The 21,817-nt window shown below is 35.8% G+C and overlaps 1 protein-coding gene across 8 annotated transcripts in view; it reads left to right on the forward strand.

Annotated features, from left to right (window-relative positions):
- rps6ka3b (ribosomal protein S6 kinase, polypeptide 3b) overlaps positions 1–21,817 on the forward strand; it is a 37,237-nt gene that overhangs the window by 12,671 nt on the left and 2,749 nt on the right. The window contains exons 1-16 of one of the 8 annotated variants that reach the window (XM_079863549.1): positions 1,210–1,350; positions 10,703–10,819; positions 11,710–11,791; positions 13,110–13,190; positions 13,273–13,352; positions 13,477–13,583; positions 14,508–14,545; positions 15,811–15,953; positions 16,233–16,303; positions 17,196–17,284; positions 17,871–17,935; positions 18,032–18,134; positions 18,326–18,447; positions 18,588–18,713; positions 19,435–19,524; positions 19,988–20,146. In XM_079863549.1, the coding sequence (XP_079719675.1) occupies positions 1,306–1,350; positions 10,703–10,819; positions 11,710–11,791; positions 13,110–13,190; positions 13,273–13,352; positions 13,477–13,583; positions 14,508–14,545; positions 15,811–15,953; positions 16,233–16,303; positions 17,196–17,284; positions 17,871–17,935; positions 18,032–18,134; positions 18,326–18,447; positions 18,588–18,713; positions 19,435–19,524; positions 19,988–20,146 (1,518 nt within the window). In that variant the 5' untranslated portion in view covers positions 1,210–1,305. Of the gene's footprint in view, positions 1–1,209; positions 1,351–6,122; positions 6,261–8,260; positions 8,419–10,204; positions 10,439–10,702; positions 10,820–11,709; positions 11,792–13,109; positions 13,191–13,272; positions 13,353–13,476; positions 13,584–14,507; positions 14,546–15,810; positions 15,954–16,232; positions 16,304–17,195; positions 17,285–17,870; positions 17,936–18,031; positions 18,135–18,325; positions 18,448–18,587; positions 18,714–19,434; positions 19,525–19,987; positions 20,147–21,817 lie in introns of those variants that run through there. The other 7 variants (XM_079863543.1, XM_079863544.1, XM_079863545.1 and 4 more) reach the window with 7 other exon arrangements.

Raw genomic sequence — 21,817 nt, forward strand, 5'->3', positions numbered from 1 at the left:
TTTGTCATTTGTGTTTAAAAGAGCCCCACACATATATTTTTTTTGTCCCAGACATGAATTTTAGCAACGGCCATCCAAAGCATTATTTTACTGTGAAGGATGTGTACCAGACCCAGCGACAGGAAATGAGGCTCATATTTCACCCTAAAATCCAAATTCATATATTTATATGTAATGTATTACTATGCTGTTGCTTTTTTGGACACATTCATAACACTACTGTTTTAATATTATTAAAAGAAGTCTCTTATGCTCACCAAGGCTGAATTTATTTGATTAAAAACAGAAATATTAAAATATTATTACTATTTAAAATACTTTTTTTGTATATATATATATATATATATTATATTAAAATTAGGGCTGTCAAACGATTAATCGCGATTAATTGCATCCAAAATAAAACATAATTTATGTCTGTTTACATAATTTATGTCTGTGTACGGAGTATAATTATTTTCTATATATAAATACACACACATGCATATATATATTTAAGAAAATGTGTTATTTATATATAAAATATTTATATATAATATAAATTATATATAATATAAATATATATACACAGTATATACATGCAAATATTTCTTAAATATATACATGCATGTGTGTGTATTTATATATAGAAAATAATTATACACCGTGCACACACATGTATTATGTAAAAACAAACTTTTATTTTGGATACGATTAATCGCGATTAATCGTTTGACAGCTCTAATTAAAATGTAATTTATTCCTGTGATGGCAAAGCTTAATTTTCAGCATCATTACTCCAGTCTTCAGTGTCACATGATCCTTCAGAAATCATTCAACTTTCATTCAATGTCTCACACATTTTAACAGTATCTTTTTGTTTTTGGGCACCACACATAATTTTCTCCCAAACATGATTTTTAGCGACTTTCCTAGCCATGATCTTGTGGAGGATGTGAGCCAGACCCAGCGACAGGAAACTGAGACTCTTTTTGCATATATAGAGTATACACACTCTTATACAGCCCCACTTGAGTGTATGAGCATGTATGTTCAAGGCTGATATATTATTGATGCTCTCTTTGGACACATGTGCCTCTTCCTGTGCAGGTGTTGCCTAGGAAACCAGGGCAGGACATGCTCTAATCTCAGTGCTGACCTGCAGCTCTAGGCCCTTCCTGGGCAGGCGTTTCCTTTTGCCTGTCTTTTGTATGCATGTATGATCCCACCACAGTCAGACCGCCTAAGAGACCGCTCCTGCCACGCTGGACAAGGGTTCTGGTTTATCCATCCACAGCGTGGAGGGACTGACATGCGGACAGGACCATGCTGAAAATGTTCCCCCTGCGGATTAGACCGAGAAACACGCGGGTAGGAGCCCTTCGGTATTGTCAGTTTGAAACATTAGCGAGATTAAGGTCAAAGTTGTAGTATTTCTGCGAATATTGCAGCATGTGCAAATATTCAGCTCACATATGCTTTCTAAAGGTTAAGCAGGTCTGATATGAAGCGTTAGCTTATTTTAAAGGGAGAGACTTTAAGGGAAGAGGGCAGAAAGGAGGAAACTGATGATGTACTAAGGATGTATTGTGTAGATGGAACAATGTAGTTTGAGTCTTTGTGGGGGATTCTTTGCTCATTGGTGCTCTGAGCAGGAAGAACCACATCAAGGGCTGATGCATTCATTTTTCAGAAGAATGCTTTTGGAGTATATGGCATTAAATAGTTAGGAATCTCCCTCGGTTTCGCTCTGTTTAAGCATTGGCCACACTTTCTCGGATTCTATTTTGGATTTTGTGTTGCTGTGCATGTGTTCTTTTGTTGCATTTTTCTCTAATGAGCAATGGCTTTGTGCCCTAGAGACTGAGAGTTCAGCATGGTCTGAACTTCGCAATTAGTGGACTTGGCTCCAGAAAAAGCCCCCAGAGAAGCAACATTAATAGGGACATTGTCAATGACTTTATTCAGACCAGCCCTAGTAAATAAAACCTATACCCTCTATTTAAAACACATTTATTTCATACTAAGTATACTTCAAATCCATTAACATATTTATTGACATATCACTACTTATATATGTGATATAAAATTATATGCAAACTTTGTTTGGAGTATTTCATTGCACAATGCACATTTCTTAATATTACACCTAAAATGTGTTTTAATATCAATATTAATATAGATTTTGTATTAATTCTGTATAATATAAGTCATAAAATGAAGGATATTTAAAGTGTACCTAAAGTATACTTGAAATAGTTCCACTTTAGCACAATCAAATACACTTAAGTATATCTTTAGTTGGACCTCAGCACTACTTCCACACAATTAAAGTGCATTAAGTAAAGTAGTTGTATACCAGTTTAGTATACCAAAAGTACAATTGCAGGGTATTTTTATTAAGTAAATTTATTTGTAGTATACTTGGCACAGAAAAAGTATTTCAAAGACATTTTAGTATACTTTTTTTTTCACTAGGGAGGGCATGTGTGTTTATGTTTGAGACATGGTTTTGAGTGTTTGTATGTTGCACAGTGTGTATATGGCTTTAATGGAACCTGTCAAGAACACATCCAGCTTGTATTTCACCTTAAAATCTAAAGAAAATTGAATTGAATTAATGTTTAATTTAAATGATACATTACATTTAATATGTATAGCCATAATACATTAAAACAGTTTATTTGATGAGTATTAAATATGACTTTACATATAATTTAAAGTTAATTACTTCTAACACTACTTTAAATGTTGTATCAAATAAAAATGTATTAGTATACACTACTGTTCAAAAGATTGGGGCAAAAAAACAGTAATATTGTGAAATATTATTACAATTTAAAATATCTGTTTTCTTTTTGAATATATATTCAAATTATTTATTCCAGTGATGGCAAAGCTGAATTTTTAGCAGCCATTACTCCAGTCTTCAGTGTCACATGATCCTTCAGAAATCAGATGCGTTTTTGACATGTTTCATTCAATGTTGTTGACTGTCTGTTGTGTGTTGTGCGTCTGTTCTTTCTGACATCTGTCAAAATCAGATGAATCAGATTGACATTTTGAATTCTCTGTCTCATCTAGGAGGACAGAGCCTTCATTTCTTTTTTCTTTCTTTCTTTTTGTCCTTTTTTATCTCTTTTATGTTTTCTCTGTGCATTTCGAGTTCACAGGGAGCACAGAAATTGTCAGGAAGTTGAGACTGAGTTGGACACAAAGCACAAAGGAAACATTTAAAATAATATTACTCAGTTTGAACACAGTCGGTGTTCCACCCAGAGGATCCTGGAAACCAGATAATCAGTTTTTTTTTGTTTTTGACTTGTCATGACTCAATTCAAACCTCTGACCTTTAAAAACCGCAGAAACCCAGAATACATGCTTTGATTTTTGTGGGTCCTTAGCCTAGTTATCTTCAGACATCTTTTTGAATTAGTCATTCAGCTCGTAAGTGTTTCTGTCAGTTGAAATATTACAGAATGTTCAGTGCTGTGGTCCAAAGCTTTGAGTTGGACCATGACGAGGACACTAGCTCACTTATAATTGATTAGCTCTATTGATCTTCCTGTCCCCCTCTCGGAAATGTATGAATAAATTATGGCTCCATCTCCATTCCATTTGCTTCATGTAGAAATCTTTTTTTGTCTCTTAAAAAATGCACACACTTCATTTTTCTTAAGAATATAGATTGATATTGGATATGTTATTGAAGGAATTTGTTGATGCACTAGAAGAAAATACTTTTTCAGAATTATGTTATTAAATATTAATATATATGAATGCATGTTGTGTTTAATCTTTATTTACTTTAGAAACTTTTTAAAATTATTTTTATTTTAGAGGCTTTTGCCATTTTTATTAAAAATAGTGGAAAAATGAGAAATTAATGAAGGCAAAAGGAATCAGGAAATGTTGCAAGTTTTATTCAAACTTCTGTCACCCACATGAGCTTCACAGCTCAATATGTCAGCATAAAGCATATGTTTTTTATTTAACATTAACATTAGGCTGTCACGTTTTGATTTATTTAGGTCCTTATGTTTTATATCTTATATATTAGTCTACTATGAGTTCCCACGGTGCACCTGTCTCTGACGTCTTTTGAGTTTTAAGATGTTTTATCTCATGTTCTAGAATGGAGCGTCAAACTCTCACTTGTGTCATTCACTACGTCTGACCTTGAGATTCATAAGTACAATGAGAGAAACTGGATCCTCAAAGATTTCACAGCTGCTCTCTGAGGTCAGAAACCTCCTCCCGTTGAGTTGCATAACCCATTGTGCTCACACTCACGCAAAACCCAAACCCAGAGCACAGTTCAAATCGGAGTTTGCCACGGTCTGCTTCTGTTTGTTGGCACCTGACTTATCGTAATAGGAAACTCTTCTCGTACTATGATAATGTACTCTTTTCAGAGCTGTTGGATGAGCTTGTGTCATCCGAGTGGAAAATGGGGAGTGTGGCGTCCTGTTTATGGAGCATAGAGTTTGCCTTTCTGACTTCAAGGTCCTCAAAGCCAGGCCAGCAGAGCTGTTAATTGTGTTGCGCAAGCGGCTTTAGTGAAACTGACTCCCAGAATTCCATACGTGCAGCTGACAGGATGTACGAGCATGGAGAGGTGGAAAATAGAGTTTGAGTGGATTGCATGTTCCTCTTTGGAGATCCCCATAAGCTGGTATTGTCCCTCTGTAATGTCCTCTTTGGTTACCAATGGTGTAAAGGAAATTTACTTTTTGTGTCAGTCATGGTGATTATTCAAACAATATTTAGTCAATTTTCTGTTGGTTCCAAAATGTACCAAACTTGCCAATGGATAATACTCATTACAATGTAACTCCACAAATTCATAAACACTTTTTGCTGGAAAAAGATGGCACTATACAAAACCATTACTTGTCATTTTCAACTAAATATATACACTGCCCGGCCAAAAAAAAAAGTCGTTGTTTGGATTTAAATAGGCAAATACTTAAGAGTCTGTGATTGGATCATTATTGCAGTGATTATTATGGTTCTAGCATGTTATATGTTTTGGCAACAGTTCTTCTAACCCTACTTGATGGAGTGCATAGCTTTTCATTTCTTAAACAACCATGTAGGAAGACATATCATGACCATATTCCATGATGACAGTGTCAAGATTTATCAGGCTCAAATTGTGAAAGAATGTTTGGGAGGGAGCATGAAGAATCATTTTCACACATGAATCACACAAGATCTTGACCAAAAGTTGATGCATCTCTTGATGGAAATAACATTACAACATTTATTTCCATCAAGATGTGCGTCAATTTTTGGTCAAGATCTTGTATTGACGGTGCAAAAGTCCAGCACTCTGTAAAGTCTCCTCCAGCACATCCCAAAGACTTTGAATGATTTTAAGGTCTGGACTCTGTGGTGCCTATTCATGTGTGAAAATGATTCTTCATGCTCCCTCCCAACCATTCTTTTACATTCTTTCTTTAACATGCTAAAACATAATAATTACTGCAATAATGATCCAATCATAGACTCCTAAGCATTTTCCTATTTAAATCCAAGCAGCGACTTTTTATTTTTTTTGGCCGGACAGATATGAACGTTTATATATCTGTTTTATATTGCTATGGTTTGTGTGTATATATCAAACACCGCAGTGATTATTATATATTATACTTAGTATTATTAAAACGGCCATAAACCACAATAGATATCAACATTGATTACTTCTGTAACCAGCTGTGGTTTTTTTTTTAGGTGTTTGTGGAGCTAATTGAAAGTTCACTGTGTGTTCTGCACACCTATGGTCTCTGTTTGAAGGGGACAGTTCTTGTATTGCACCACTGGACTTTACAACAGGTGTTGCTAATCTCAGCTATAGCCCAACATCCTGAAACAAGGCAGAGCGTGTGTGTATGTGTCTCTGTGTGAATGGTCAGCTGAGAAAGTGTGTGGGGATCTCCTGGACTGTGTACCGGAGGGATTGGTGGGTTCGCAGAGGGGAATCTCCCAGTTTGGCTTTAATACTCCCTCCTTCAGGACTGGGCTTTCCCCCCTGTGAGTCAGTGATTATCATCCAGGCTCTCACTCCTTACAACTTCTTGCATATCTTGGCACACATACTCACTCACTTGGACCGGGTTCCTCCAGACCAGAGGCAGAAGCAGGGCTCTAGCGGTATGGCGGCCACTAAGCCCTGGACACTTGTTTTTGGTGAGGCAGTGATCTGCATGCTTCAAGGCAGGCTGAAGGCTCTACGGAGGCTGTTTCAGAGACAGCCTGAAAGATTCCCCAGCAGAACAGTGAGTACTACTACCGTACTGTGGACAGTGATCGGGTTTCTGTTTTGCCCCAGAGCTGACGTGTACCTCCGGAAGGCATGTATCAGACACTCAAAACAAACTTTATGATGATGTATTTAATTATATAGTATTATTTTTTTTAAATGTTTTGATCTGAGTTTGAGGGTGTTTTTCCTCTTAGATACAATTTGTAGGCATTTTGTAAAATTAAAAAATTCTAAATATATATTTAAAAAAAAAACAAGGAACTCCTGCACACTATCAATACTTGCAAATGAGTATAACATTTTTTATTAGCAACCATTTCATTGCCAAAATATATATTTAAATAAAAAAAAAAGATTAAATATAAATGAATGAATCTTATTTTTATATGTATCTTTATACATACAAAATTCACCAGCCACTCTGTATGTTTTTATTTCTTTTCAAAACATAATAAAAAGTGCGTACATTTGACCTTTAGGGTACAACAGCTTGTCGCTAGGGCAGTGCTAAACTCTAAACTCCTACAAATAAAGGAATAAAGGAATAAAGTCCTAGTATCAGAAGAATGTTTTTTACTCATTTCAAATCTACTGTAGGTATGATCAAGTTGTTTTTACTAAATGCCGTTTAGGTCATACAAGACTTACACGTGGTTATTTATTAAAAGGTGAAGAACCACCATCATGCCTTCCATGTCAAACTACAATGATTATTAAACATTTTACTGGACTACAATGTTTTTAATGTAAATAGACAACAGTTCTATTCAGAGATATTATATGTATTAAAAAAAGTATCACCTAAATGTATTTTAGGATTTCTATCTTGTATTAACCTGAAATGTCTTGTATCGTTTTTTGTTAATTGTATGAATTATGCTGTTTATTCTGTTTTCGCCATGAAAATAGCCCTGTTGCTGACGTGGCGTAAAGAAATAAGTAAATAAATCTGTATGAAGAAACCAGTTGAGAAACCAATATTTGGTCTGTTGTGTGCGGCTTGTTAAAAACAGTCTGTAATGTTTTGTCTTCTCTTTGATTTGATGAAAACAAAACTTGACCAAAATCACTCTATTTTTTAACTACATTTTAGTCTCGTCTTTTTTCGTCAATGATATTTCATGTTGATATAATCACAGTTATATAATCACAGTTATCGTTTAATGGCGTTGGTGTCGCCTTGTCATCGTCTCATCTTGGTCATTGAAAAAAAAAGGTTGTCAACGAACATTTTTCGTCATAAATTTCGTTAAACGAAATTAACACTAATGAACATCCTGTATTGTCACCATCTGTACTCTGAATCACAGTCTCTTCCACCACAATCCACACACACACACACTGGACAACAGCTCTGGACACAAACACACTCTAAAGCATGCTGGACTCAGGCCTCATGCCTTTAACACTTTTTCGTAATACCTTTGATCTTTGTAGTACCCATGGCTCTGATTTTAAATGCCTCGTTTTGTATTTCTGTCAACTTTCATTTGGACTCTAAAGTGTTAGCGACTCATTCTCATTCTGAAGTATCAGTTTCCATTCTTGGCGACATTGAGATGAGGTGTGAATTCTGCTCAGCGAGAGCCGAGGAGAGAGGCGGGGAGGTGCTGCTGGTTGGATGCTTGTATGTGCTTAACATGGTGCAGGTGATCCTGCCTCCCTCCATTTGCTTTTCCTTTCCTCCATCGATTGGTTCGATGATTTTTCTCTGCCATATATCAGGAAAACGGAGCTGGCATTGATGCTTTGTAGACTTCTGGATGCTTCCAAGGAAGATTACAAGTTCCTTCCCACCCTTTCCCATGCTTTTCAGCAAGAACTTGCCAAGGCATCTGAAGTGGAGTGCAACTGGTTTAATTATTTGTCTGACTATCTAAACAGACCTTGTTTCAGGGGAACACATGGTTTAAATGCTAGAGACAAACTCTCCAGACTGGACTAGACTAAGACGGCTACACCATTATACCACAGACTTGCCCACAGGGCTTCAGGAAGTAACAGAAAGGTTAGGAACGCTGTCAGGGCTGGACGGAGATCCGGCGCCTCATGGCAGGATGCTGGCTGCTCTGAGGGATCCCAGGCTAACACGATGCCGGAGTGATTTGGGCTGGAACAGGATGGAGGATTCACTGGCCTCGCTTCCACATCGCTCTCCGTGGGACTCTGAGGTATTTATGGTTCCATGCGCTTTAGTGATAACACTGGAGATGGGAGGAAGAGGGAATTTGGGGATCTTCGTGGAAGTAGACTTTACACAAGGGATTGTAGGAAATCTTAGGGTGTGTTCGGAATGGAATACAAACATGCTGCATACTGCTCAGCCTTTTTTCCAAAATCGTATTGAGAATGCAGTAGTGTGCAACAGTAAATGTTAATTTTGAACACATTCTGTGTGAAAATGTCATGACTTTTGGAAGTTCAATCAAATTACTCATTATGTAGATCACCTCGCTTCACCTCCATTCATAAATCTCCTCCTGTGGCCTCATGGGATAGTAAAGTGTCCATCAAATGCGCATTTCAGAATCTCGGCGGAAGTAGTAGGTAATCCGGGGACTTTTTGCCTGGAATACTATGTATTCTGACATACTACTCTTTTGATGTACTGTTTTTCGCATACTATATAGTTGGGAAGTATTTGATTTCGGACGCAGCTTTACTGTTTTTATCTAACAGTATAAATGTGTCTTAGCTTTTACATTTTAGTTTTAGGTCGCTTTCACACTAGCACTTTTGGTGCGCACCCGGGTTTGAATGACGTCAGAGTTCGGTTTGTTTGGATGATGTGAACACTGTCTTCCGAACTCGGGTGTGCACCCACGAACCGTACTCGAGTCCGCTTAAAAAGGGTGGTCTGGGGTACGGTTCATGTGAACTCCAGTATGGTTCGCTACTGATATGAATGCAATCGTACCAAATCGCGGAAGTGAACCGCTATTGATGACGTATAATGTGGTCGACAGGACAGTCGTCAGTCGCACACACGTCACTTTCATGATGAGCGGAAAGGGTTTACTTTGGTCATCAGAACAAATTGAAACCTTGGAAACCTTTCCAACTGGAAAACACACATAAAAATGCTGACATTTTCATTCGTAGCGGTTACCAAGCAACACGATTGCAGCTTGATGACGCAAGCGTACCGCGGTTCGGATACAAATAATATAATGTGAACACAGTCCATTGGGGGCAGGGGGATGGGGGGGGCAATCGAACTAGGATTCGGAACAGGCAATCGAACCAAGTGTGAAAGCACCCTTAAAGTTTTAGTAATACGTACTTCATTTATTCAACTAACTTATTTCAGTTAGTTGAAAAAGCAACGTTTCTAATTCTTTGTTGTTTAAGTTAAGTTCAGGTTTTTCCATCTAATATTTTTTTATTTTTTTTATTTCAGCTATGTTTTATATATTATATTTTAGTTAACAGTAACAACACTGGTTCTAAGCTACCAGATTAAAAAAATGTAGTATCTAGTGACCAGAATATCTTGATAGAGACTTGTGGGTGGGCTTAGCAACCTTAGCAACCACATAGCCCCACCCACAGCACCCTGATGGCGAGTTTTGCACAGTCAAGCACCCAAAATATAGCTTTGATGTGTTTAAAATTTTAGTTGAACGTTGTCTAAGCTACTACTGTATCTAAATGCATCATAGTGAAGGTTTTGTTATTGTTTGGGTCTCAGTATATCAAGTGATTGAGGGCCGTCTGTGCCCATAAACTTTCATCACTTTCATGAAAGACACTGTGCTGGTACGCCAACGTAGGATGACATCATCTCACCATGTGAAGATTGAAGGCAGATGGATTTAGAGGGGGAGACAAAGAGAAATGGATGGAAAGAGAGAGAGAGAGAGAGTGGGAGGAAGAGAGTGAGGAAAGAAGAGCTTGAACGTTGTGTCTTTAGTCACCCTTCTCCACGCCCACCGGTACTGTGATGAAGCAGGAGGATTGGGGGCGGTGTCATGGCAACCGTGTGGGAAGCTGTCCGTCACACAAGCTTTCAACTGAGTTTGGTCTTGCTCTCTCTGAGCATCAGAAGCCCAGCAGCAGGCGCACGCTGCAGGGGGATTGACGGGGCTCAACCCCCTCCTCCCTCGAGTATGGAGCAGGGTGCCGAGCCCCAGGTCGGGCTCGGGAACACGTGGGACACCATGGGGCACTGCTGTGATGTGCGTGGCGTGGGTGAGAGTGATGCGTTTGCGACCGCTTCGCAAACATTCCCGCTTATTCCATCCGTGTATTAACTTCATGCTGCATGTCCAGGTTTATTATTGGATTCGAGTGAATTCACTAGAAGTGTTTTCTGTCTGGCTGGTGACCAACTTTTCTCCGGCTTACTCGTCTGAATTTTTATTTGTACCTTCTATGGCACTTTGGCATTGTCAAAGTTTTCATGTTTCTCGCTGACGTGATTCTCTCTGTGTCTTGTTGTCATCTTTTCTCCAGGAAGAAGTGTCTGTTAAAGAGATCAGCATCACACATCTTGTCAAGGAGGGCTCGGAGAAGGCCGACCCACAGCAGTTTGAGCTCCGTAAGGTGCTTGGACAGGGCTCTTTTGGAAAGGTACGTCATGTCAAATTGAAGTATGATTTTATTTACATTATATAGGTTGGTAGAAATGTATAAACAGGTGGAGCTTATGTTATACCATTTATACCATGGGTAAAATAAAATAAAATATAAATATAAATTTTAGATGAAAAAACGATAACTTGTTTCAGTTAGTTGCCAAGGCAACATTTCTAATTTCCGTTTAAGTACTAAAATTTAAATAGAAATATATAAAAAGCTATATAGAAATATAAAAAATGAATTTAAAAAGTACATAACAAAATGACTAAAACTTAACTTAAAAATAATACAACTAAGAATATAAAAATAAAAGCTAATTCAGAATATTAATAAATTCAGTATTGTATGTAAATATTAAAAAACTGTTAGCCCTTTGTTACATGTCGGAGAAAGTTGAGTGTTATATTTTAAGCATGGTTTAAATTAATACATGTTAACCCACACTTTAAAATTTTCACAAAAACATGAATGAATAATTTTACCTTTTGGTATGCATCCATCACGTTCCAAAAAATAGCACAACATTTTTTCAAATGAGATGCAATCTGTTTAATTTTAAAGTAAATAAGTCATTCGATTAAGTGATAAATAAAACATTTTTGGGAAAGTGACTATTTTGTGTACATATTGTTTATGTGATTTAAAATTACTCATACAGTGATACAAGATTTTGGTCATACCGCCCACCTATACGAGTATATTTTTAGTATTTGGTGTGTGTGTGTATTGTGCTTTGAGAAATAATCAGCACAGATAAAAGCCTAGTGGAAAAGTGGAACTAGTCACGGTCACCTTGGTTGCAGTGTCACAGTACAGCACAGAACTAATTGTGTTTTTTACTGTTGTTTTAATGAAGACTTGATTTTGGTTTTGTGTTGCAGGTGTTTTTGGTGAAGAAAACAACAGGCCCAGATGCAGGACAGCTATACGCAATGAAAGTGCTGAAAAAAGCCACACTAAAAGGTATTAAGTCGACCAATGCGTTTTTTCAGTGGCCAATGCTGACATAATGTTGCTATCTCGCTGACATACCTGATGACTTTGGAGTTAATTTTGTAAAATGCAATTTATCTTTATGCAAAAAACAGAAAGCACAAGGTTATGTTGTAATGCTAAGTAGAATTGTGTGTATTTACGATCCGTCGGGACCCGATGTGAGATCCACCAATCAGAGAGGTTCTCGATTCTCAATAGTTTTTTTTTTATTATTAATGGATAAAATGAATGGAGACTATCTCGCGTTTTTCCGTAGGTGCTCCGCCATTTCCGTGGGTGATCGGGGCCTATGCTGTAGTGGCCAAAAGTGATGTGCGGCCTAGGAAAATTCACTCCTTATTCAAATATTATAAAAAATGTGTAAAGAATTTTACAAGCATATTGCATAGTTATGCTTGGAGTCGATTGTTTTATTTGTGATAATGCAATGAAACACACAAAAACAAGAGAGAACCAATGAAATATTAACTGATTGTGTTGTAATTTTTCTGCAATTTTTTTGCATAGTAAAATGTAAATGTGTAGGGTCTCCAGACATCTATGGTATCATCCATTAACATTGGTACATTTGATATTGACACAAAGAGCAAATTCTGTTACACTTCAACTTCTCTAAGTTCTATTATTGAACATATCCAATGCTCTCTGAATAGTCACATATCGACATGGGTCATATATCATCTATGAATAGTATGAAGCATGAGCTGGCAAATTTCACTCTTTGAAACAAAGGCAATAAAACAAGAAGGAAGGCTTTTAGTTCCAGTTGGCTATAATCCTGTTCTGTAAGTATGAATTAATTGTTTTTGCCCTCGACAGGAAGTCTTGCAGGTGTGAAAGCAAGATATTAAAGGCAGTTCAAAAATCTCATTAACTTCCTAAGTATTCCTAAGTATCTAACAAAACTTCCTAAGCATTACTCTTTTCACAATAACCTGTTTAAGTTCTGTTTATCCCAGTGTGTTGGTTGGTTAAGTCCCAGTTGTAGCTGTTTAAAAATGTAAATCGGTGTTCGTGCAAAAAACAGCCACTCCAGATGATAAACACATCTACATCCACATGAGTAAAATGCTCTCCTCCCCTTACAGCTCTCAGCTTTGCTTGTCTCTCGCACTGCATTTTTCTCCCTCCTTTATTTAATTAGTCATCCGGTGCCATCTGCGTAATTCTGCTGTGCCAGATTTCTGGGTGGGGGGGGGGGGGGCATTGTTAGAGGAGAGAGAAAATGTAGTTAGTGAACTCAATAGAAGTAAACAAAAGTGTTGTTATTTATGCGTGTTTTCAGTACGAGATCGCGTCAGGACTAAGATGGAGCGGGACATCCTGGTGGAGGTTAATCATCCCTTTATTGTAAAGCTACACTATGGTAAGTGCAGGTCATCAGCCAATCAATGGTAGTCATGAACCCATTCCCTCTTTCTCACACTCTTCTTGTGTTCTTCCCGCAGCATTCCAGACCGAAGGAAAGCTCTATCTGATTCTGGACTTTTTAAGAGGAGGCGATCTCTTTACTCGACTGTCAAAGGAGGTAAATAGTGAATGGTTACCCCAAGCACAGTCTCATATGTAGCCAAGTCCATTTTCGCCACGACTGCACACTTAGGAAGAGAATGTCTGATTGACACTTAAAGCATCTGTTCTCTTTTCCTCAGGTGATGTTCACAGAGGAGGATGTGAAGTTTTATCTGGCTGAACTGGCTTTGGCTCTGGATCATCTGCATGGTCTAGGCATCATCTACAGAGATCTGAAACCAGAGAAGTACTGAATGTTCTCAAATAAACACAGAATAATTCACCCAAATGGATAAAAAATGTCATTATTTATTATTTCATTCTAAAGTTTTTAAAACACAGAAACCAGACTTCTTAAAAGTGCAAAAAATGGAAAAATAAGTATTTATTTAATCATTGTTTAGACTTTTACACTTCTCAGGGAGAGAATTCTTGTGGGGGAAAAATATGTTTTTAAAAGGATTCTTTAAGTTGATCCAATGTGACAGTAAAGACATTAATAATGTTACAAAAGATTCCTATTTCAAATAAATGCTGTCCTTTTGAACTTTCTATTCATCAGAGAATCCTGGAAAAAAAATGTATCAGGGTTTCCACTAAAGTATTAAGCAGCACAACTGTTTGCAAGATTGATAGTAGTGAGAAATGTTTTTTGAGCATCAAATCAGCATTTGAAGGATCGTGTGACACTGAATACAGGAGTACAAGCTGCTAAAAATTCAGGTTTACATTTTGAAATATATTAAAATAGAAAACAGTTATCACAATATGACTATTTTTACAGAATTTTTTTCCAATAAATGCAGCCTTGGTGAGCTTAAGAGACTTTTTTGTAGAGGGGAAACATTTGAACAGTAGTGTATATTTTTTCTTTCCATACTTCCATTTGTCCTTTTATTTTTCATTATTTGTCAGTCAAAACATCTTCACTTGCTCTCCTTTTTTTAATCCTACCTCAATGCTGTCTTTGAGGTCATCCATAAATCACTTTTATGTCTGGAGAGAACAAGGCTATAAAAATAATGGTTGTAGTCTTGTAGCCGTGACACATAGAGATATGTCCTTATGGCGCAGGGTGGGAATGGCGATAGAAAGTAAGGGGACCCTTTGTATGAGTGTGTTCATGCTCTGTTAAATGGCTTTTTAACGCTGTGATTCTGTGTAATTTCAGCATTCTCTTGGATGAGGAAGGCCACATAAAGCTGACAGGTAGGTAATTTCAGATTGCTGGAATGGCTGCATCAGCATGGCGCCACCTTGAGCATTTAGGGCTTTGTGTTGATACCGTTAAACTGCAGCCTCATGGGAGGACAGACATACGCATTAACCTTCACTCTGTAGAGGTTTATGACCATCTAAACCACACTAAATGAGAAAGTGAACTGCACAGAACTAATATGGGGAAAATTCGATTTTGAGGAATGATTGTTGGAAACTGAGATTGGGCCCAGTGCTATTTAGTATGATTTATATACTAAAATAGCATTTATAAATATTTATATTTAGCTGTTTTTTATATATATATACACACACACACACACATATATATATATATATATATATATATATATATATATATATATGTATATGTGTGTGTGTGTGTGTGTGTGTGTGTATATATATGTATATGTATGTGTGTGTATATATATATATATATATATATATGTATGTATGTATATATATATATATATATATATGTATGTATGTATGTATGTATGTATGTATGTATGTATGTATGTATATATATATATATATATATATACATACATACATATATATATATATATATACATATATATATATATATATACATACATATATATATATATATATATATATATATATATATATATATATATATATATGTATGTATATATATATATATATATGTATGTATATATATATATATATATGTATGTATATATATATATATGTATGTATATATATATATATATGTATGTATATATATATGTATGTGTATGTATGTATGTATGTATGTATGTATGTATGTATGTATGTATGTATGTATGTATGTATGTATGTATGTATGTATGTATGTATGTATGTATGTATGTATGTATGTATGTATGTATGTATGTGTATATATATATATATATATATATGTATGTATATATATATATATATATATGTATGTATATATATATATATATATATATGTATGTATGTATATATATATATATATATATATATATGTATATATATATATATTCAGTTAGTTTGTGCTTTTTTAATTTTGTCTTAAAATTTTTTATTTAGCTTTGAGTTTTAGTCATTTTAATACTCCAACTTCTTTTATTTAAGGTATTTGTTAAAGTAACATTTCTATTTTAAAATTTTTCATATAATATTTATATTTTATTTTATTTCAGCTTTATTACGATTTTAATAGTTTTAGTTAACAATAACAACACTGATGTTCCTGTACTGATAAGTGTGTTTGTGTGTGTCTTCAGATTTTGGACTCAGTAAGGAGTCGATCGATCATGAAAATAAAGCATATTCTTTCTGCGGGACGGTAGAGTACATGGCTCCCGAGGTGGTGAACCGAAGAGGACACACTTATAGTGCTGACTGGTGGTCTTACGGTGTACTCATGGTGAGGGAGTGTCACTTCCTGTTTTTATTTTTGTCTATTGTACATTTTATATACTCTACATACCCATTAAAGCTGATCTCAGTCATTTGTTTCCTCATTAAAAGTTTTTATTTTTATTTTTTATAAATGCATAAGTTATAAGTTATTTTAAAATATAATTATTAAATTACGATTATGATCAATTAAATCTTGAACGCTTCTTAAACTGGGCCGGAACAATCTGGAATAGTGTTCCAGCACCTTCAACCATCAGTAACTTGTTTTGCTCTCCATCCTCAGTTTGAAATGCTGACTGGAACGCTGCCTTTCCAAGGCAAGGACCGCAAGGAAACCATGACTATGATTCTAAAGTGAGTGTGTGACGGCCTCATCCTTCCGCCTTCTCGGTGGAACACTATAATCTAAACACAGTCATCCAGTCTGAGTGGGAAAGCCAGTGGAATTGGTCTGAATAACATCTGGATGCTAAGTGCTGAAGTGATGAGGATAAGCCCTTGGTTTAGCTGACAGTGCTGTTTAGCCTAAAGACTAACCACTTAACCATCAGTAAACATGGAACCGCACATAACACACGCTGAGGGGTGAATAACGCTCAGGCGCGCCACATTAGCACTGCTGTGCGCTGGATGATTATAATCAAAGTTTGATGGCTTTGATAAACTAGTAATGTGGTTTTAGTGGAATGACTGCAGACCTTCAGAGTGAAGGCGAGATGAGGGTTTGTCAATTACAGTGTTCATTTGAGGCTTCTGCTGAGGACTGATAAGAACAGACAATTGCCACTGATATGAATGCACAAAGTGTTAGCTATGGAAGTGACATCAGTGCATACGACAGTGTCTGACTTTGTCTTTGTCCTCTTTTTTGTAAGTTGACCTCTAGGCTTGTGTAGACAGATATTTTACCATAATTTGACTTTATCACCACAAGGTCTAATACACATTGCAGCACATTGTGGTCAGAAAAATTGCCCACTTAGAACTGGCCAACATGTAAATTAAATTAACTGCATGACTTGCAAAGTAAAAGCTATATAGAAAAACACTTTCGGTTTTTTTTTTTTGACAGAACATTAAAATGAGAGTATGTCAATCTGATTGGTCAATGACCAGCACTTACCATAAAGGGATGATCAACGTCCATCAGGATGACCTTTCTTTATGCATCAAACTGTATGTGAACCTTCCATGCATGTGCTGACTCTCTGACCTCTATCTTGACTTTTGACCTCTCCTTTTGTAGGGCGAAGCTGGGAATGCCTCAGTTTCTGAGCTCAGAAGCTCAGAGTCTCCTCAGGAGTCTTTTCAAACGAAACCCTTCCAATAGATTAGGTAAGACCACTCCTTTACACTATGGTGCAAAAGTTTTTGGGGTTTTTTTTGAAGAAATTAATACTATTCTTCAGCAATAATGCATTAACTTGATCAAATGTGAGAGTAAAATTTATATTTCAAATCAGTGCTGTTCTTTTGGACTTTCTATTCATCAAAGAATCATGAAAAAATGTATCACGGTTTCCTCAATAAATTTTAAGAAGCACAACTGATTTCAACATTGATGATAATAATAAATGTTTCTTGAGCGGCAAATCAGCATATTAGAATGATTTTTGAAGAAACGTGACACTGAAAACTGGAGTAATGATGCTGAAAATACAGCTTTGCCATCACAGGAATAAATTACATTTTAAAATATATTAAAATAGAAAACAGTTATTTCAAATTATAATAATATTTCACAATATTACTGTTTTACTGTATTTTTGATCAAATATATCCAGACTTAGTTGCCTTAAAAGTCTTTCAAAATCTTACCGACCCCAAACTATGAACAGTAGTGTATTAGACTGACTAGACGTTCATTTCTGTATATTGAGTTCTGCATATTTGATTTGAACTTGACTATGCTTGTGTGCAGGTGCTGGTGCAGATGGAGTTGAAGAGATAAAGAGACACCAGTTTTATTCTACCATTGACTGGAATGTAAGTATTTACAGGAACATGCATTTACAATGAAGAAGTGACACTCTATCAATGCGTGGTGGTTTTAAAGGTTTTTTCATGACTTGTTTGTCTAAGAAACTATTTAGAAGAGAGCTTCACCCGCCCTTCAAACCAGCCTCTGGGAGACCAGACGACACTTTCTACTTTGACCCAGAATTTACAGCAAAAACTCCCAAAGGTACATCAGCTTATAACCGACTGTGTCTGACCCTAGATCAGGTAGACTGTGTTTGCCGTCCGTCTTTAATCCCCTTTCAGACAAATACATAAAAACCTATTTAATTAAATGCTTCTAGGCCTTTTGAAATCTGTCGGATTATTTGATGGTGTATTTAATGAGTAGATCAAAACCGCTGTGTTTTTGTTCAGACTCACCAGGTGTACCCCCTAGTGCCAATGCCAATCAACTCTTCAGAGGTTTTAGTTTTGTGGCCATCAGCTCAGAAGAAGAGTCTCAACCCCTGCAGAACAGTATGAGCTCTATAGTTCAGGTATACACCCTCATGGAGATCACATTTTACTCCAAATTAAGCTGCTTTCCTTATAGTATATGCTGTAATGACTGTGTTTAATGTCTAGTTATGAGTCATATTTTATGTCAGCATTACATCTGGTTGTTTTCTGTCTGTAGCAGCTTCACCGAAACGTGTCACAGTTTAATGACGCATATGAGGTGAAGGAGGATATCGGAGTTGGCTCGTATTCTATCTGCAGACGCTGCATACAGAAAAGCACAGGCATGGAGTATGCCGTGAAGGTGAGGAGAGAGATATATTAAACCAACACACTTTCATTAAGGCAGTAAATCTCAAATAGACCGCCCAGAACACCTTGGCAAATTGATAGCAACATAAACCGGTACTGGTCAATATTGGATATTTAATTGTGCATGTTGATTTCCCATACGTATGCTTACATTTAGATTAAAAATAAAATACTAAAAACTAAATATGTGAAGAGTGAAAAAGGGATATTTCATATTTGGTTTTGAGATTTGCTAAATATGACAATTTAACAGTGTTATTAAATTAGTAACGTTTTTAAATATAGACTTTTTTTTTTTTAATTATACTTTAAATAAGCATTTAAGAAGTTATTTTTAATATTTAAAAACACTACTAATTTAATAACACTGTTTTGATTTGTAATATTCATCACAATTCAAAATGAATATCCATTTTTCATTCTGTAGATTATAATGCCAAAATTCATTTGTTGCTATTATTGTTTTATTTTTTAATTATTTAGACATTTAAACATTATTGAATTATTTAGTAGAATTTCTCTGTTAATTAATTAATAATAAATTAAATAATTATGAGCTTATTGGACAGAATTTTAATTTCAGCCCATCCCTACTAAAACTGTTCTTTAAAAGCATTTCTGGCCTTTTCCAAGACAATTTTATACTGCCTGGCCCTTTTTATGCTGTGTTTTTTGGACATTGTGATTAATGTCTCTATATATTTTATGTTTAGATAATCAATAAAGCTAAACGGGATCCAACGGATGAGGTGGAAATTCTGTTACGCTATGGACAACATCCAAATATAATCACCTTGAAAGACGTGAGTGTTTAAAAACAAGGATGTAGTCTTTTTATTTTCATCTATCAGGATGGAAAACAATAGTCTGCGGGGGCAGACTCCGAGCTTTGTCTTATTGGCCGAATGCAATTATATTAAGATAATGTCTTGTTCTTTTCAAAGAGCATTGATGTGTTTACCTGATTCTGCTCTGACATTTCCGGAATGAGGGAAAAGTGTAATGAGTTCCTGCTCTTACCGTCTCTCCTGAAAATTACTCAGAGCAGGTTATCCATTATTGTCTCCAGTATGTTTCCATACATTAGAAATGCATCTGATTCGAGTGTTCCTTGATTTGTTTCAAACACAAAATGAATTTTGTAATTCATCCTTAATCATATTATGTAATGCAGAACACATTGCAATAGCATTTAATAAAAAGTGAAGGTAGTAATAAAATAGAAGAGATTATCCAAGATAAACTAATATATGAGTCTGTTTGCAGGTGTACGATGATGGCCGCTCAGTGTATCTGGTGACAGAACTGCTAAAGGGAGGGGAATTGCTGGATAAGATCCTCAGACAGAAGTTCTTCTCAGAACGGGAGGCCAGCGCTGTGTTGTACACCATCACAAAGACTGTGGAGTACCTGCACACTCAAGGGGTATGAAACCACTCAAACTATAGGAAAGAACAAACTGTAAAATGTGTGCCGCAATTCAATATGTTGAAACTTAAAGCCCAGCTCAAGTACGTTAAGATTGTGATCTTGGGAAACAAATGAAGCTTTGTGAGACCGTGCCTTTGGTGTCTTACCACATACTGGTTTATAATGGCTTTAATGCAGAGATACTCAAGAGGGGCACATTCAGACCGCAATAGAGGCAAAAGCCTGTAATATACACTACTGTTAGAAGGTTTAGGGTCTGTACGATTTAAAAAAAAAAGATATCTCTGAACGCTTACCAATACTGCATTTATTTGATCAAAAATACAGTAAAAGCAGTAATATTCTGAAATATTATTACAATTTAATGTAATTGTTTTCTATTATAATATTTGAAAAAATATATATAATGAATTTTCAGCATCATTACTCCAGTCTTCAGTGTCACATGATCCTTCAGAAATCATGCTAATGTGCTGATTGGCTGCTCAAGAACATTTCTTATTATTATCAGTGTTGAAAACAGTTGTGCTGTTTAATAATTTTGTGGAAACCAGGATACATTTTTAAGGACTCTTTGTTGAATAGAAAGTTCAAATAAACAACCTTTATTTGAAATAGAAATAGTTTTTAACATTATAAATGTTTTTAGAGTCACTTTTGATCAATTGAATGTGTCCTTGTTGAATAAAAGTATTAATTTCTTTAAAAAAAATCATTCTGACCCCAACATTTTTGAAACGATCATTCTGACCCAAATTTTTTTAAACATATTGCGTGCGTGCGTGCGTGTGTGTGTGTGTGTGTGTGACCTATTAAGCACTTCATTATGGAGACAAAATGAGCTGTTTTCCTCATGGGGACTAAAAAATTTCCCCACAAAGATGGCAATATCTGATATTCTTGTGGGGACTTTTTTTGGTCCCCATGAGGAAAACAGCTTATAAATCATTCTAAGTGATGTTTTTTGAAAATGTAAAAATGCAGAAAGTTTTCTGTGATGGGTAGGTTTAGGTGTAGGGTTAGTGTAAAGGAACAGTTTTTACAGTACAAAAATAATTTTGTCTATGGAAAGTAAAACATGAAAACACAACGTGTGTGTGTGTACTTTGTATATGTATATCATTATTATTATAAATAAATAAAATGATAATATTCATTTTTACAAAAGTTATAAAAAAATTATTTAATTCAGGGATGTGATTTTTCTGTATTTATACGGATTTCCATGGGGTGGGAAGGTGATTACTGTATTTTATGATTGAAATCAATTACTAAACGATTACTAAATCAACTCAAATATTACGTTTTTTAATATATTAATGTCATGCACGGATTGCTTCTGACAGCCCTGCACGATCTCGCGCCGCCATCTGCCAGACACCCTGAGCATGTTAGCCAGGTCAATGGCGAGTAAAGGCTGGCATTAAAACGGTGTTACTCGCCAATTGCCCGATAACTTTTTTTATTAATTTTGACAATGCATGATTGTGAGAATGTGATACGGCTTAGTGCGATCATCAAACTGTGACGCTTGTGTTGTAATTATATAAATATATGCCCGGTTTTACAGACAAGGCTTAAGCCTAGTCCCAAACTAAAATGCATGTTTAAGATATTTAACTGAAAGCAACTTGCACTCATGTATTTTAAAATTACAGTGCAATT

The sequence above is a fragment of the Squalius cephalus genome (assembly GCF_949319135.1).
Source record: "Squalius cephalus genome assembly, chromosome: 25".
Classification (NCBI taxonomy): domain Eukaryota; kingdom Metazoa; phylum Chordata; class Actinopteri; order Cypriniformes; family Leuciscidae; genus Squalius; species Squalius cephalus.